At 40.8% G+C, this 17,658-nt stretch overlaps 1 protein-coding gene across 1 annotated transcript in view; it reads right to left on the bottom strand.

Annotated features, from left to right (window-relative positions):
* The window catches only part of oxr1a (oxidation resistance 1a), a 149,707-nt gene that overhangs the window by 124,198 nt on the left and 7,851 nt on the right, over nt 1-17,658 (bottom strand). The window contains exon 2 of the mRNA XM_020091303.2: nt 9,068-9,155. Within this exon, the coding sequence (XP_019946862.2) occupies nt 9,068-9,084 (17 nt within the window). The 5' untranslated portion in view covers nt 9,085-9,155. The remainder of the gene's footprint in view (nt 1-9,067; nt 9,156-17,658) is intronic.

Genomic DNA, 17,658 nt, shown 5'->3' with positions numbered 1-17,658 from the left:
TGGGGCACTGGCTGCTGCACCTTGCTAAGCTGCAAACCATCCATCCAGCAGGAGAACGGGCAGAGAGGAGGAATGAAACAGGGGAACAGAGAGGGGGAGGGAGAGAGACGTACAAAGAGGCAGAGTAGGAGTGAGAGAGAGGTCATAATGAGGAAGAATAAGCCCAAAGGGCAAGGTTGACTGTACTTGAATGCAACATGGATATTTATCATATGCCAGGGACTGCAGTATAAATGCATGATCATTGTTATCTTACCATTTTCTAGAGCCAAAATGAATGAATAAATTACTTCATCTGAAAAAAACCAACAGTAAAAGGAAAGTAGTCATTTTTGGGCCACAATACCAAATGTTCCCTCGTTTCAGCTTCCAAAATAGGAGGATTTTTGTGTGCTATCATAGTAAACTGGATATAGTACATCTGGGTTCTGAAAAGTGAACGTTTTTATTCGCGTATCATGCCAGTTCCCCCTCTGTATTTGAGATGGACAACTGAGAAATGTATCGGAAACACTTCCTGCATAGTTAAACTATAAGAATAATGAACCAAGACCATTTCACTTTTGTGCCTGACGGTACTACTGTTCCACACTAAAAGAGTGTTCTAAAAGTGTAAGTAATTTAACACCTGTATTTGAAAAAGCCAAATTATCCCTAACTCTAGTTTTAAGCAGATTTTACTGTCACTCTCTCTCTCATTTTGCATCGACTCATTAACGTAACCTGATATAGCCTGTTGGATTTCTGCAAGGATTTAAATAGTTTCACTGTAAAAGTTTCGTTTTTGTTGGCGTTCTGTGCAAGACGTTTTTTCTTCCTCCACACTTTACTCCTGTCTCTCACTCACATTAGACATTGATGCCTGCCAACCACTTCTTCTGCAGATGCAAAGTCGAATGGACTAACGCACACAGTAGCAATCATTTGTTGCAACAGCTTAAGGAGAAATTGCGTTGGTGCTTTGGGTGGATGTGATGGCTCCCTGCACTAATGCAAACGCAGCAGAAAGGTAGCAAAAATGAAATTGTGATGTTGATGTTATTAATCACAGAACACTTCTACAAGCACTCAACACACCAAGACAACTGAAATATACAACCAGTGAGATGTATTTGCATCTGCTCTAAGTTTACAAACGCGAATATGAACATCATCGAAAAAAGAGTGTTTATTCTGAGGGTAAATCTGTCACCACTGCAGAGCTGTTTCAATGGAGAGAGCTGGAAGCTCTACACCCTCCCTTCATCACTCTATCTCTCATCTAGCCACAAGTGATGAAAGCACTAATCTAATCGAGAGCCACACACAAACCTGCTGCATATCTCACTTGATAGATTAAGAGACCAAAGTGAGAAAAGGATGAAAAATAAAGTGAGTCAGATTTGAAGTGATTACTTGAGAGCCTTATGTGTGATGGAATAAAAAATGTATTAATAAAAACAAGCAGAAAATAGCCTTCTATTCTGAGGAGTGGTGAGGCTCGGCCTGCTACCCCCAGCAGTGGTGAAAGCTCTGCTTTGAAGTTGGAAATGGAGCCTGGAACGTAATCCTGTAAAATATAGTTCTAAATAAAGCTGCATCAAAATTTCATTAGCCGGTGGCCATGGCCTGCTGGCTCACTTTCACCAGTTTCACTGAGTGACATTCAACCTCTGTGCATTGATCTGATATGTGAGGAAGTAAATATTGGGAAATTAAGGCTCCTGACAAACAGAGATACATGAAGTCATGTGTACATGTGCATGAATTCTGCTCCTGCGGGCGTATAGCATTTGCTTTTGTCTTGCGGCTGGCAAACACAGAAAGGTCACAGCAACAACAGGAGAGAGCAGAAGCAAACATGTGACCAGTGTTAACACTGATCGTGTCACCAACCGCTCACTTTGATAACCAATAGTGCCAGAGAGGAGCCTCGTTAAAAAACAACAATATGGACGGGGTGTACAGGCATACAGGGGAAACGTGACATGTGCTGCTTAAGCAGTAACGATATTTGCCCTGGTAAAACATTAATACACCCGAATAGAGTTGGGGACATCATATCTGCCTTTATTTCTGTGAGTGCAGACACTAATATAAATGTGTGACAAACCATCACTATAGAGGCTTAACTCTATAGTGAGGGTTATAGTATAGTCTCTCGTATGAATCCAAACTGCTTGCAAACTTTTTCCATTGATTTTTTCTTGATTCAATCTACTTTGCTTCCCCATTACTGCACATGTAGAATAAAATTGTACTACTAGTACAGCACAAGCACATTTCTCAACAAATGATGTTGTCAAGTTGGATTTCTATCTGCATGTTGATTCATTGTTTCATTGTTTATGCTCCGTGTGGAGAAATGTACGACTTGTGTGCTTAAAGAAACTTGTCAAACTGTCAACAGTGTACAGAAGGGAGACGGAGTCCTGGCCCGGATCTGCTGTCTACACTGGAAGCCTCTAAATATTGGCCGTTGCGCCAAGAGGCTCATTGCTCGATAGCCAATGGGCTCTCAGATTTGATTACAGGTAATGTAGACACCAGGTCTTAAAAGGGAAAAGCAGATGATATCTCTGGTGCATTGATTTTTGATACTGTTCTCTGTCCATCATTAAATGCTAAATAGATACTTATTGATTTTAAGATTGCTTTATCTAAGTTGAATTTTCTCTTATGGAAACTATGGTAGCAAGCTATGGTAGTGAAAAAAATGCTCTTGCTTGTGTGGCTGTGGCTGCTGCAAGATAAGAGTTGAATGTTTTCGTCCACATTTTGGTGGGTCGTGGAGAAGTCTATCCTTTATGCTAAAGACGACTCTGGTAACCTTTTGTTTCCCCTCACAGCTCCAACACACAGGTCAGAGGAAAACACAAAACAAAAGAGTGAAATAGGTCAGGGCTGCCATTTTGCAGCATTTTTTCATCAGAACACGAAGAACACAGAGGTGAACTTTGCTCAGATTAAAGTGGGAGGATATAAACTGGCATGAAAGTTGCTCGACTGCACTTGAAATGTGCAGAGGCCATGTGTTTTTGACAGGCACAACACTTGTCATGGTGATGATGATAGCTTCTCCTTAATGACACTGAACAACTGTGATGCTGCTCAGTCCAGCGGCTGAAAGGCTCAGCTGGTGGTCTGCATGTCAGACAAGAGCTGTGATTTTTATCTCCGGCCAATAATTATCGAGCGACGCTCAGTTCATCTCCACGCCAAAAATCACAAACCCTCTTTAAATAGGACGCAAAATCAATGGAGCGGTAGAGTCAGTCAAATCAGCTGCCTTCAATCAATGAGAGAATGTATTCTGAAAAACACTTTCATCATACACAGAAACTGACAAGTGCAGGTGAAGCAGACAAGGCAACGTGAAAGCTAAACCAGAAAACACTGAGTGACCTTTAGCATCAATAATCGATTAAAAAGATGATGAAAGAATGGAATTCCTGAAATGTACACGACATTTCTACGTGTGTTCACGTGCACAAACATTGACGCATACAAGATGTTTTCCTCCGTATTTACTCAGTCTCACTCTGCTCAGGCTCATGAAGAAACAGAAGGATTAATGTGGCCCTTGACATTTGATACCTCCCTCTTTCCTGTGTCAGCAGAAAGCCCCTCTCCTCATCACTTTCCTGCAGAGTTTAGCAGTCCTCAGGCTCCAATACTAATGCTGTCATTTTCTGTGTTCAGGCCCTGCCACATCGAAGGCTGGCTGATCAACATGCTGCTGCCGTCTGCGTTTTTTAACTAAGCAGCGGCGGTGCAGACTAACTTCTCTGGCCAAAAGAGCGATTATATCCACATTGTTCTTACAGGCTTGTTTGATGGGTGGTCTCTCATCAGTACCAGAGTTTAGGTGCAGGACCAATGGTTTACAAAGTCCTTCCATGGCCTGCATAAATAAACTGTATATGATGCCATTTGTGATGCAGTTTCATTTCATATATATTATGTTGCTACCATTATCTGCAGTTTAACACAATGAATGTTGTGCACGTCTTTAGTAAGAAAGTTCAAATCCTACGGAAGAGTCCCGTTTCTGTGATATAATTATATGACTATTGTGACTTTAACAGACATTCGCTTATTCGAAATACAAAACTCAACCATGCACAGTCCAGCCTGACTTTAAGTATATAACATTACAAAGTCCTCAGATAATATCTTTAAATGTGCAGGTGTTACTGTAACGCTGTTGCAACGCTCCTCAAGGTCAGTCCAAGGAGAGTCGGTGTGCAGTGTTGGGATGTCAGTTCATAATGATTGAATCGGCAGGCCTTTGCAGGGGGGTTAACACATCCCAGCATGCACTCTGCTCCCCAGACACCATTCTCTTCCCACCGCATACATAAGTAATCAAGTGTAAGGCCCCTTGATGTTGATCATCAGCTCAGAGCGACAGACAGTCAGATATCTAATTACTCCTTATGAAGGTCAGGAGAAGTGGGGAAACATAAGCCTAACTGCCATGATGAGCATGTGACATATTGATAGGGGTATAGTTGAGGGCAGAGGTGCAGGTACATGTGCCACGATGCATGGAGTAATGGTACACACTGTGCATATAATGAGTACGGCATTATTATAAAGGTGTTTACTTTCTTCATTGTTTGCACTGTTTGTGATGAGTCATCCACAGCTACCACAGGAAGGCACCTTTCACAATGTGCTCTCTCATTATAATGAGAGACATTGCAGTGTATTCAGCACTACCTCACCACAACACAGCAGAATACTTACTGCTAAACTTCACATGTGGAAAAGCTTTGAATGGATTTGGTGAAAAACTCTCCTCGGCTCCACCATTTTGCCAATAATGAGTCCAACTCACATTGTGGTAATTTCATCACAGTGCCCACTGAAAGCAATTACTGGTCCAGTGGTGACACCTTCACGCTGTCTCTCCAACATCTCTGGCTGAGCTGCTCCTGGCATGGCAGTTATTTCCTGTTCCTGTCGCAGCAGTTTCTAAAAACAGCTGGGAGGAACCTGTTCTGAAACATGGCTGACAACCAGAGGTGGCAAATGAATTACTCTTTGTGACAGTCATCCAAGCCAACGCCTCCGCAACCCAGAAGATAATGCTGAGTGACTCCAACTGGACACCTGGGGTCAAATTGAGGCTGTTGTAGAATAGTTCTACAGCTTTCAGAAACCTGAACCGCATGTAGCTACATTCACAGACAAAACTTTACTACAGACAAAAATATATGCAAGCATGAGGATAATATTCATTGTTAATACTTAATAATTACGGGTTCTTAGAGCCAAAACACAACATTGGCTGTTCTACCTCCCGAGCCACACCCATCCGTAGATGGCATATAGATAAGATAGAATGGAAGAGGGTAGGTTGGAACACACACACACACACCCACCACACTTTTTCCATTTAGAGGGTGAACTAAGGCAAACGTTGATAATCTGTGTGCTGAGAAACTCGGTTTAGTTGAGGATTAAACTGTGCGCTTGATCATGAACATGTGATTCACATACCCTCCCTTTTATTTTCATTACATAAGTGGTTTGGAATACATGGTTGAACTTCAATAATGGTTGGTTTATTTTGCTTCACAGGCTTTGTTGATCACCATGTCTGCACTCAGAGCAGAAAGTCACCACACGGGACAACACTTCCACTGAGAAACATCAAAAAGTCAAGGTCTTTAAAAAAAATGTTTTTTTCTAAATTAGGACCACACTGTTTGGCTGCAAAATGTGAAAGCCACAAAACTTTAGCTTATGCTAATTCCCCTAATCCAGATTTTCATTTGGGTCTGCACTAAATAGCAAATGTTAGTGTCTTAAACAGGCCTGATTTCTTTTTCAAGAACCATGAAGTTTTCTTTGAAAAATCAAGGAAAATGTCACAATGTTAAAGAGAGTGATGGAAATCTTCATAAAGAAACATACACAAAACAAACAAACAAACAATCAATCAAGGCCTGGATATGCTGCACTCTCAGTTTATCCATCAACATATTATTAGAGAACACTACAAAAGTCAGAGGCACAAATGTTTTGGATTTATTTTGTTTCTCTGGTCCACATTTCTGAAGTTAAGATATTTGACTAATTCAATTTGAATGACAGACTTCATTACGCTCTTGTACTGTAAGAACAGTAATTGATGCTAGAGATGACTCAAGGGAACCTAAGAGGAAAACCAATATTAAAAACCGCAGATAAAGCCACAGCAGCACACAGCAGTCTCTGACAGATAAACAGATTTCCTCAGCCACTTTGTTTCATTCAGCAGTTTGGAGAGAGAGAGGAAAAAAAAGATGCTTTGTTTCATATTCAGCAAAAATGCATATGAGCTTTGAATTTCAGGATGGCAGCCTATTACAGTCATTTTGAGCGTATCCGTGTCATCTACTGTGCTGACACAGCTCCCCTGAAGATGGAGAGCTGGCTTGGTTTAATCATCTCCGTACCCACAGTATGATGGTCGCACTCCCTGCGAGGAGACAGGTGGATGCATGCAGCATTGTGACAGCACTCAGTTCCCAGCACATTATGATACGCTAACCTTGTCGTCACTTCTCAACAGCACAGACGTTCTCCTGTAAACACATCCCTTTAATCTTAAGGTCTGTGCACATCAAGTCTTTTGACTAAAATGTTTACACATTTAAACACACACACGCATGCACGCACGCACAGTATATATGAGCATAATGTGAGCATGATCATATATGCATATCAGAGTAAAATATTTCACAACAACACACCGACTATGGTCCATTGTTGAAGTTTGTTTAGCTGCGTCTGTCCAAGGTGTTCCATAGCGTTGTTTGAGCTGTTGCAGATCGATTGGATCGCAAAAATATGTTTTCTTTCGTTTTAATATGTGGTTTCAGTGCTAGTAGCATATAAAAGTGGACCACGGACATTGTGAAATGGATTTGGAAGTAGGGCTGGGTGATTTGTATCATGATATAAATTAAATCACTATTTCTGGCTTCAGATGATAAAGACGATTAGTGGTATTACCTGCCTTTGTGGGAACATGCTTTCGACACATTTTGGTGTGCAAGAACCTTTAGGCCTCATTCAGACCTGGTATCCACATCCATCCTCAGGGATGTGTTGACAGCTCTAAATGTGAACTCCCCTAAGCTGCTTTGAGATCTGATCACTCCACACGCCTTTCATAGATGCTCTGGGATGCATGTGTCAACCTTCGTGTAGCTGTGCTAATGCAAATATGACCTAGGCTAGGACATATTATTGGTCTGCCTACTCAGCTGACATGTCTCTATTTTTACACTTCTCAGTGTGCAATATATTGATGTATTTTGTTGCGAATGCCACTATATCAACATTCACTGCCACATCATCATTTACTTTAGTTTTTTTATTGATTATTTTAAATAAAACAATAAAAGAATGAATACATTGTAGAGCTGCACGTTTATTTGCTTAGCCCCTCCTAAGTCAATTTGGTGGACACATCTGTATCTTCGGACAGGCTAAAAACACCAGAAATAATGTATGCGATTATTTGCATATAGAGCGGGGAAGTCAGATCTGATGACAAGAGGTCAGACAAAACACATGTGTAGATAATCTGATGCCAGGTGTGATCTAAGAGCTGTGATAGGATCCCATGAGATGAATGTTAACACCAGCACTGAACAGGTCCTTTCTCTTGACATCTCGTCCTGACAAAGACCTAAAATAAACCTAATGCAGCTTCTTTTAATATCAGTGAAGCCAAAGCAGCAATCAATATCTTTAAAAAAAAGTCCCTAGTTTAGTCCCTTAGTTTTTTAAAAATAAAATAAAATAAAGGGAAATTGATGCAAACTAGAGAAATCAGGCTGCAGATTGGTGGACTGAACATGCAGCTGCTCTCTGATCACAGTCAGCAACATTACAGCACTCTCACTTCAAAGTATCTTCAACTCTCCTCATGAGTTTAACTCTGCTCGTCACTTTGTTGGAAAAGTTGTTGAAGTGTCTTAAAATGTTGCAAATCTGTCAGTTCCACTAGACTCTGTAAGACACTAAAGCATCTTAGATTTTTTTACACATGCAGATATCATTCATTTAGTAGGAGAGTTAACAAAAAAAGAACAGTTTATTCTTTTATCAAATTTAGGATGTGATTTCTGGATAATAGCATAGCCAGTACCACTCATAGTAAATTATATTTCACCGTTTAAATGTTTCATTTCCTGTTAAATAACAGTCAGGCAAGCCGTCATTTCCACACAGGACCTCCCTATAGGTTATGTGGCTTTAGGCTGTTTAAACAGAATAAGGTTTAATGTGAAATGACTACAAATTAAACACCTTATTGATTTAAACGCACTCTTCTATTAGAATTCAGGAATTAATTGGCCAAGAAAAATTCAGTTGTGTCCTCAATGGGTGAACAAATTCGCTGTTCTCGGTAATGGATTCAGCACTACAAATACAGAGGCATAAACCCAAGTGTGCACCTCATATTAAAGCATCAAATAGACAAGTGGACACATTTTGTTTTGATCCGGCTTACACAGACTGGTAGAGCAATGTGACTACGTCCAACTTACAGTCGACATCCAGAAAAGCCAAACTGCTAAATGATTTATGCAGACGCTACCACAGGCCACATTAAATATACAGAATGTACACACAAGCAAAGAACACTGTAAACTGGCTTCCTTGACTTACAAAGAGTGAATGAGTATATTTACTCCTCAGTTTGAAGCTTTATCTCTATTTAGAAATACAGTAGATGGATATATCAATTCAGGTGTGTGGGTAAAGATATACTGTGTCACATATTCTATAATTTATATATACAGTTACGTACATAAGTCTGGGATCATGTTTTCATTAGATTTATGGACCTGAGCATATAAATATATTAACATGGACTTTACACTGGAGAGATAATGACAGAGAATGTAATCTGTGTCGTGACTTGACCATCAGCTGATGTCACATCTTCTCACATCCCAAAAATTTGTGGAACACAGCTGACAACAAATGTCAACAATCATCAACACAAGCCATTTTAAAAAGCCCTGAGATTTCTTTTTTGGAGTGGATGAGAACAGATCAGAGGTGTCATTGTTCTGACCTTTTGGTGCTGAACATCTTGGCAGCGTCTTCTTTTCTCCTGCTCAGAGGCTCTGGGAGGGTCAAGGTTTGGTGTTGACTTTTCAAACCTGCAGGAAGCACACACACACACACACACACACACACACACACACACACACACACACACACACAGACAAGGGACAGAAGGAGATAAGAGTGAGATTTTCAGCATCACAGTCGAGTTGCCCTCAAGTTGTCCGGATGCCTTGGCCACGCTGACCTCAACAGCCTCCATTAGCCGGCTTCCGACTGAGCGAGGCAAATTGACTGGGCATGGCAGGAGGCGGCGAGCAAGAGCGTAAGTCAGCCAACACGACAAAGACAAAACACAGAGCTTGGTAATTATTCGGCTTTACCTTGCCACAACAGCAGCCATTAAAAGAAGGAATATAATCAATTAGTGCTGATGCTCAGCTGGAGCTAAGAGGAATAATTAAAATCCAATTAAAAAGAGGAACTACATATCTGCTTGTGTAGACAAATATTACATCCAGAACATTATTGTGGCACAGTCTCTGAATGGATAAATCCCCACCCAGGGTACTTCTCTATAGGTCTAATGCTATACCTACCAACTGTATAATTGCTGGGAGTTAGCCTCTGCTCTTTTATGTAAAGGTTATCAGAGACTTTGGGGGAGGGGCTGGAGTAAAAGAAGATGGGGTTCAATAATTAATGCCAAGGTCTGTGCAGGCCTCACTTCTCACCCTCTCCTGTCTGTAATGAGATGAGTGGAGGGCCAGAGGGAGGGAGGGAGGGAAAGAGAAGGAGAATGGGGTGATTAAAGCTCCCGGCTCAGTCCTATCAGCCTATTTCTCCCCTCCATCATTTAGACGAGCATGTGTGCTCATACACACCATCTCATTTGTAATACTCGGAGTATGAGCGGGGAGCAGAGGAGAGGAGAGCTGAATAAGCAGCCATAAAGGTTAACAAAGTACTGTGACACTGGAAACATCTGATTATTCATTCAGGTGACATGGAAACCGCAGATGTACTCACTTCTGTAAGTAAGCTCACAGTGCAGAGCAGAAGCCAACTGTGGATCTTCCATGATTCGCAGAGGATAACAGCACAGGCAAGCTCATGGTATCAGGTTCAGCAGACTGGGCTTGTGGCCGAGGAAATATCTTAACTACGGCCTGTAGTCGAGATTAATTGTAGTTCCGGTGTATTACTTTCAAGGTATGATGGATGTTTGATAATGCAGTGAGATGGATTAAGGTTTGGAGCAGTCTCACTTTTAGAAGCCAAACAAAACTAACATTTTCATTAAGAGTGAAAGCTTTTTGTCCACAGCTCTTCACGCTCCATCATGGCATGTTTCACCACTGTACACAGAAAACACATTTGAACACAAGAGTCTGAAACACTGATGTTTAGCAGGTAGTTAACCACTCAGCTCAAGGTTTTACCATTAGAATTTATTAAACTCTCAGTAAAAGCTGAGGCTGATGGGATTAATGTGCAGGTATATACGCTCTGAAATTAAACATATAACCTGATGACCTAAATAAAAGTTCCATTGTGTAACTTTACAATATTGGAGGTGAGGTGGGAAAATGAGATGTACCAAGTGTGACTACAATCCATCAGGAGTTATCCATCTCCATTAAACTGTTCAACACAAAGGAGGTTAGAGGTTAGATACTTTTGTTACACACGTTTGTTCGTTGTTTATTAGTTTGTTGGTTAAGCAGCAGGAGATTCTCCCCTCAGATGTGTTCACAACACAGACATTCAGATGAGGGGGAGGCACAGTGGCAGGATGTAACATATTAATTCTGCTGCGGATGTCAGGTGTTTCTGTTTACACCACATCAACACCAGCGTCTGTTGTTATCACCAAAAGCTCTCGTGACATCTTCTCTGGTGTCATCTGTGTGTGTGGCTCCGCTTTTTCATCCTTACATATTTGTATTCTTTTTTTCCATTTTTGCATCTGTCGTGTGTTAGAAATTCTATCAGCATGCCCACTCGCTTGCGGTCAATCCTGTGGAGGATCTCCTGCTGTTCTCTAGGGGAATGGTCAGACAAAACTCCACAGAAAGTCCTAAGACTCTCACTACATTCACACATACAACCCCTCCGTGTGAATGTCCTGAGGATCTCTGGAGTTCAGTGCATGTCTGAGAGCAGCGTTTGGATTATATAAAAACTACAGAGATAAACACTGGGGAAGGATGGGACATGGGAACATGTTCAATTGAAGAACCCATTCAATTGTGATGTAGATCCAGACAAAGGGAATTTTATTTTGTGAGATTTTGTAAAGACACTGTGAGATATATTTTAAACATTTTGATAGATTTCACAGGGAATAGTAAAATGGATCTTCATATACATATATATATATAAAATTTAAGGGGACTGTTGGGCCTTTGAGGAGGTATATGCTCTACAAAGTTCATTCTAGTATCTGCCATTCTGTGACCTTAATATAAATATATAAGAAATAAAAAATTTACATGGGGTATTCATTTGAACCTTAGTGACACAATCTCAGCTATTCAACTACTTACACAAGTTTGAAACATGGCAACACCCAGTGACTCCCAAAGCTTCCTGTTTTTGTCTTTTTTTCCTTCACTTGTAAAAAATGGTGCTCAGGTTGTTGTTGAAATGTGTCATTTAATAAGACTGAGCAGCCTTTTAAAAGTCTGCTCCAATTAGGTGCTTAATAAATGCCACTTTCTAGCAGAAAGGCTTTAGAAAGTTAGCATAGACAGAGTCCCTGTAGAGAAGAGGCTGTGGTGGATGACTGTGTCAAACACAAGACCTCCACACACAAGACTGAGGTCTTACTCGTATGTAAAATGGTAAATGGTTTGTATTTATATAGAGCTTTTCTAGTCTTGATGACCACTCAAACACTACAGTTGCCATTCACACACACATTCATACAGTGCATCTATTAGCAGCACTTTTCTGTTCTGAGGGGCAATTCAGGGTTCAGCATCTTGCCCAAGGACACGAGATCAGGCTGCCGACCTTCTGGTTGGAGGATGACCGCTCTACCCCTCAGCCACAGCCGGCCGTATGTGAGATAGAAAATTCATATTGACTATTTTTAGAATTTGTGACTTGTTATCCTGAGTTACTTTAAATATTCAGCTTACAGTTGCAGTTAAAAAGCCTTTCTGTATGAACCTCTCTCATGTGACTCATCAATGTCGTCCAGTAGAGCCTAAAACCCAGATGTAAACCTCAAATACTACAGACACTTGTGTGCAAATTTAATTTAATTTCTAGTATTTGTTTTCATTGTTGAGCACTTTATTTGTTTTTTAATCATTGCTCAAATCGTATGTTTATAGGAAAGGTTAAATGCCTGATTTTTAACTGGTTTTATTGAAGGTTTTTTTTTTATATGATCATCTTTATTGTTTTTGTTTGGTCTTGTTGTATTCTGTGTAGTTTTATTCCTGTGTGTTTTGTGCAGCACCTTGTAACCTTGTTTCCATAAGTGCTACAGAAATAGAGTTTTATTATTATTCTATGATTATCATTTGTAGATTCCCTCATGTACAAAGACGGAGAACTTGTTTCCATACAGACAATAATACTGATTTTAGCTGGAGGTGAGCCTGTCAATCAAACACACACACACAGACACGCTCCAGGAAATACTAATGTTCCCTAAACGCCATTTTACGTTTACGCCATTTTATGCTTTCCTTCCTTATTGGCAATTAACCAAAAAAAACATTACAGGACATGTTTTACAGGGATGACTAAAAGGGATTGCAGTGTGATTTTAAAACCAGTATGTACATCTCATGGTGGTGCAAGAGGAAGTTAAAGGAGAAGTTCATTTTTTTTCAACCTGGTCCTTATTTCCAGCATATGGTATGTAGATCTACTCACCCATAAAGGTTTGGAGTAACTTGGAGTCCTTCGGACGCTTTTAGATCCACACGCGATCTGCGTATATCCATACAACGCAAGTGACTGGGGCATCCACAATACAGCCTCTAAATAACACATTATCTGCCGCGAAACTCTTTATATACTATGAATCACCAGCACTAATCCCCTGTGAGTCTCGCTAGCCTCGGAGATAGCGTTAGCTTAGCGAACCGAGAGCGAGTTGTCTTCCTGTTTAATCAACAAATCGGTTCGCTAAGCTAACGTTAGCTCCGAGGCTGCTCGTTAGCCCGCTGAAGTTAGCTAGCCTTTAACCGGGTGAATACGCCCGAGCACCAGGACACAGCTGCTATAAAAGAATACTGTACCGTAAAGCACCTGATGACTATTCTGCCATGTTGCGCGAAACTAGCAGCAGCAAACTCCGTGTAAACAAACACAGCTGATTGTCACCTGAGCTGCGCGTCTCGGTGACGTCACCTCAGTGAAAGCCCAGGATGTAAACAAAGCAACTCATTAAGCTAACGCTAGCTCCGAGGCTGGCGAGAGTCACAGGGGATTAGTGCTGGAGATTCATAGTAAATAAAGAGTTTAATGTGATAATGTGTTATTTAGAGGCTGTATTGTGGATGCCCCAGTCACTTGCGTTGTATGGATATACACAGAACGCGTGTGGATCTAAAAGCGTCCGAAGGACTCCAAGTTACTCCAAACCTTTATGGGTGAGTAGATCTACACACCATATGCTGGAAATAAGGACCAGGATGAAATAAAACGAACTTCTCCTTTATGGCATCACTAATCACTAACATCACTTCAAGACCATGGCTGTGTCTGAAATCACCCACTCAGACCCTACTTCACTATAGTGACTTCTACATAGAGCACTATATAGTGAGCTCATAGAGCACTATATAGTGACTGTGAGTAATTTCAGACACTGCCCATGAATTTAACTTCAAGATTACATGGCAATCCCTGCAATTGATGGAAAGATGTATCAGTTTGGACCCAAACAGCAACATTCCCATCCCTGGAGAGAGTTTCCATGTTTGACAGTACATAACATCTCAACAGGCTATGTAATTATACCTTTAAAACATTTGATGCAATTACGCCAGCAACGAAACATTAACAAGATGAATGCATCACCATAAAAGGCTGCATGTACATGCATAGTGAAAGCCAATTATCATAAAATATTTCATTTCATTAAAGCAAACAGTTTATCTAATCAGAGGGGAAATCCTGAGCCCAAGGAGTGGACAGGCATAATTTTGCACAATTTCATTTTGCATCGCTTTTTAATGTGACTCATCCAGCCAATCATCACATTGTTGCAGGGTTTTAAAATGATCACACAGAGTGCTTCACCAAACCCAGCACGCCCCTCAGAAAAAATACTTACAAACCCTCACCCTTTCCGAAGCGAGTCAGAAACTGAAAATGCACTTATTCGAGATTAAATGACGACAGCTTCACTTGAATGGTTGAGAACAAACCAAAGAGTTCAGTTTTAAAGCATATACAGTAAAGAATGAAATGCAACTTCAAATCACCAGAGAAAAAAAGCATATCCACATACTCCACGTGTAAGAACACTTTTATTAAACATACACACATACTAAACTATACTTTAAAAAAAATTACATAAACAAAAACATAGTTTAGAAAGAAGAAATGAATGAACCTGTTTGTTTGTTTTGTCGCCTCTCTTATATCATTATCGTGTAACTACCAGCAAAATGAACTTCTTTGTTGTTAAAACATTATAGAGGCAAAGACTACAAGCAATCCTGTAACCTACTTCCACTTCTTTGTGAACCATGGATCGTTTGATCTGGGTCAAGACCACCTCTTTTGGTCTGACTAAATTTTGGTCTGTTGGTCTGGACCACAGTCCAAGGCACCTTTCACACCCGTTCCTTTGGTTCAGACTTGGTCCGGACCAAACAATGTAGGTGTGACAATGCCCTTTGACTCTTTACTTTTGCTACCTTTATTCATAATGTTGTCGTTCATGTTGTTATTAACCCTTGCTTGTGTTCAAACAACCAATTTAGCAGAATAACTATCTGAGTAACATCATGATAACTGTCATCAGTTAAGCAATGGATGAAAAACATGCCCCGGACCAAAGCTGGAGACCCTACAATTCAGATGTACCTGATATGGCTAAGTTAATGCAAAAATTTCACTGGGATATTTTATAAGCCACCTGCAACTCAGAAAGAAGAAAACCTTGATCACTCAGATTGCTCACATGAAGATACATTTAAAAATGAAATCTTGTCAAAATCTGCCACCTGCAGGAATCTTTACTTTACTTAGAACATGTAAAGCAAATCTGCTTTAACCCAGGATGCTGTCTGTGATGCTAACTATGCTGTGTGTAAAGTGGTAAATGGAGACTATCATTATCACATTAACTACTGCATGTATTAAGTTGCATAAACCTAAACCACAACAGTGCACCAGTCGAGCCTGGTTCCCCCGGACACCGATGGACCTCATCTAATTCCATCTCTATGGCAAAAGAACCTTGTTTGAGGATGTTTTTCCTGCCGAGCTTCATTAAACCAGCCTTGTGTTTGAGCTTAATTGTCTCTGGGCGTGCTGAGCATCCTGACAAACACTATCAGCATCCAAGCATGTAATGGATTGAGGCGAATCCCTCAGACAGTCATAGGCACAGCAGGTATCGCCGATGCTCGGGTGTGCAATTCTGCCATAAGCGGCCAACCATAAAAACAACGACCACACAAGAGTGACGCGTTTGGCCTAATGCTAGATGATTTAAGATGAAGGCCGACAGAGTTATTTCGCACAACACGAAGATGAGCTAAGCATGTATACAATGCATCACTAAATGCGACCACATAAACTCATTCAAATACAGTAAGCTACATTCACTGTACCAAATCCATACTAATTTAAATGCAAATTCCAATTCTCCATTTGCCATTGGGTTTATGAATGAGCGGTGTGAAGGTGAATAAAGACATCAGCTGTGCTGCTTCCTGGATGAGATCCAGAGTATGAGCAGGAGAAGTGGAGTATTGATCAGGGGTGGGATTAGTTGGCTCAGCATACAGCTAAATCAGTAACAGCCTCGAAGACACACTGAGGAAGGGAAACAACACCACCAACCTAAAGCCGCAGATAGAGATGACAGATTATTCTTAACAACTTTAGCAACATTCAAGACAGAGGAGGAGAGGCTGAAAGGGTTTTGTATAATTTACATTCTGATGTCTAAGATTCCTGTAACTGTCTGTAAAATTACCAGATACACCAAAAAGTGTGTATTTTCTTAAAGAACAATACTTCTGACGAAAGCATTTAGTAAAGAGAAACCAAAGCCTAATCTGATATAACAAGTATCTGTTGAGTATTAAATATCAGTAGTGGGACGCCCAAAATCTGAATCAGACAGACTGCTGCAGCAGCATTTCAATCAGGGCCCAGTTTACTGCATTGATATGACTCATCTTCCCTTCTGTTCTCCACCCATGTCCCCTGGTTGTCCCATTGTCTGCACCTCACCATTGTTTACATCTCTGCTCCTCCGGTCCCTCATCTCTCCCAATTCATTTCCTTGGCTGCGTTTCTGGCGGCGCAGACAGAGCCTTATTGTGGTACGTTTCCTGAACTAATAGGGGTCACATTAGCCTGGCAGGAAACACAATGCCATTATGGAAATGCTCAGTCAATTACTGGGCAACGAATAAACACCCTCTCTGTCATTTTTGACTCTCAGTGTTTGAGTTGGGTTAATGGTCGCGATTCACGATTGTTATCTTCTAAGGGGCATCTTATCCCAACCCCTAGAGGAACTCCACAGTACACTTGAGGTCAGACGTGTCACTGTTGGTCTGCGCTGCATGAGAACATTTCCCTGGCAAATTAAAACTCTCACTGTAAATTTTGCCAGCCACACGTCAGTGGAAAACGGCTCATGGATTTATCTTGTTTGATTACACTGCCCAAACATCACGTAGCGTTAATGGTGCTTCTGTATTGACACTACTCAAATATCTATGGGAGGCGTTAGAATGACAACGGATGCATGTTTGACTTCGATAATTCCTTTCAATAACTGGACACGTATATTGCCTCCTGCTGTTAGAAAATCTGAGCTCCTCAGTTTACTTCCTCATACTCCATACTATAGAGCACCAGGAGACTCATTCTACCCTGAAACATCACGGCTATATCTTTTACAGACGCCGTACTTTGGGTGATATTAAAGGCACAATTTATGCTGATGGAAATGTCACCACAATGAGGATGAAATATGTAATACCATAAAGGTTTCTTCAAATTACCATTTCCACTAACCAGAATACGAGTTCACACTGGCGGAGTTCATTTGTTTTACTTAACGTTTTGAGCCCAGTCCAGAAATAAATTTAAAATACAAGATAACAAGTGAGCTCCTTGTAAAACTGATGGTCTTTTCATTTTAAAAATCACCATCAAGTTCGTAATAGTTTAAATGATTCACCTTTCTTCCAAGAGTAAGCAGAGAGAGCTGGTTGGTTGGTGATTTGTATCTCAGCCTTTTACCGTAAGCTACTGAACAGATTTCCACAAAACTTAGTGGAAGGATGGCACATGGGCCAAGAAAGAACCCATTGACTTTTTGATCCGGACAAAGGGGCTAATCCAGGATCTCCATCACGAGATGTGTTTCCAAGGGAT

Source organism: Paralichthys olivaceus, chromosome 13, assembly GCF_024713975.1.
Source record: "Paralichthys olivaceus isolate ysfri-2021 chromosome 13, ASM2471397v2, whole genome shotgun sequence".
In the NCBI taxonomy this organism is placed as follows: Eukaryota; Metazoa; Chordata; class Actinopteri; order Pleuronectiformes; family Paralichthyidae; genus Paralichthys; species Paralichthys olivaceus.
This window is presented reverse-complemented; position numbering and strand designations above follow the sequence as displayed.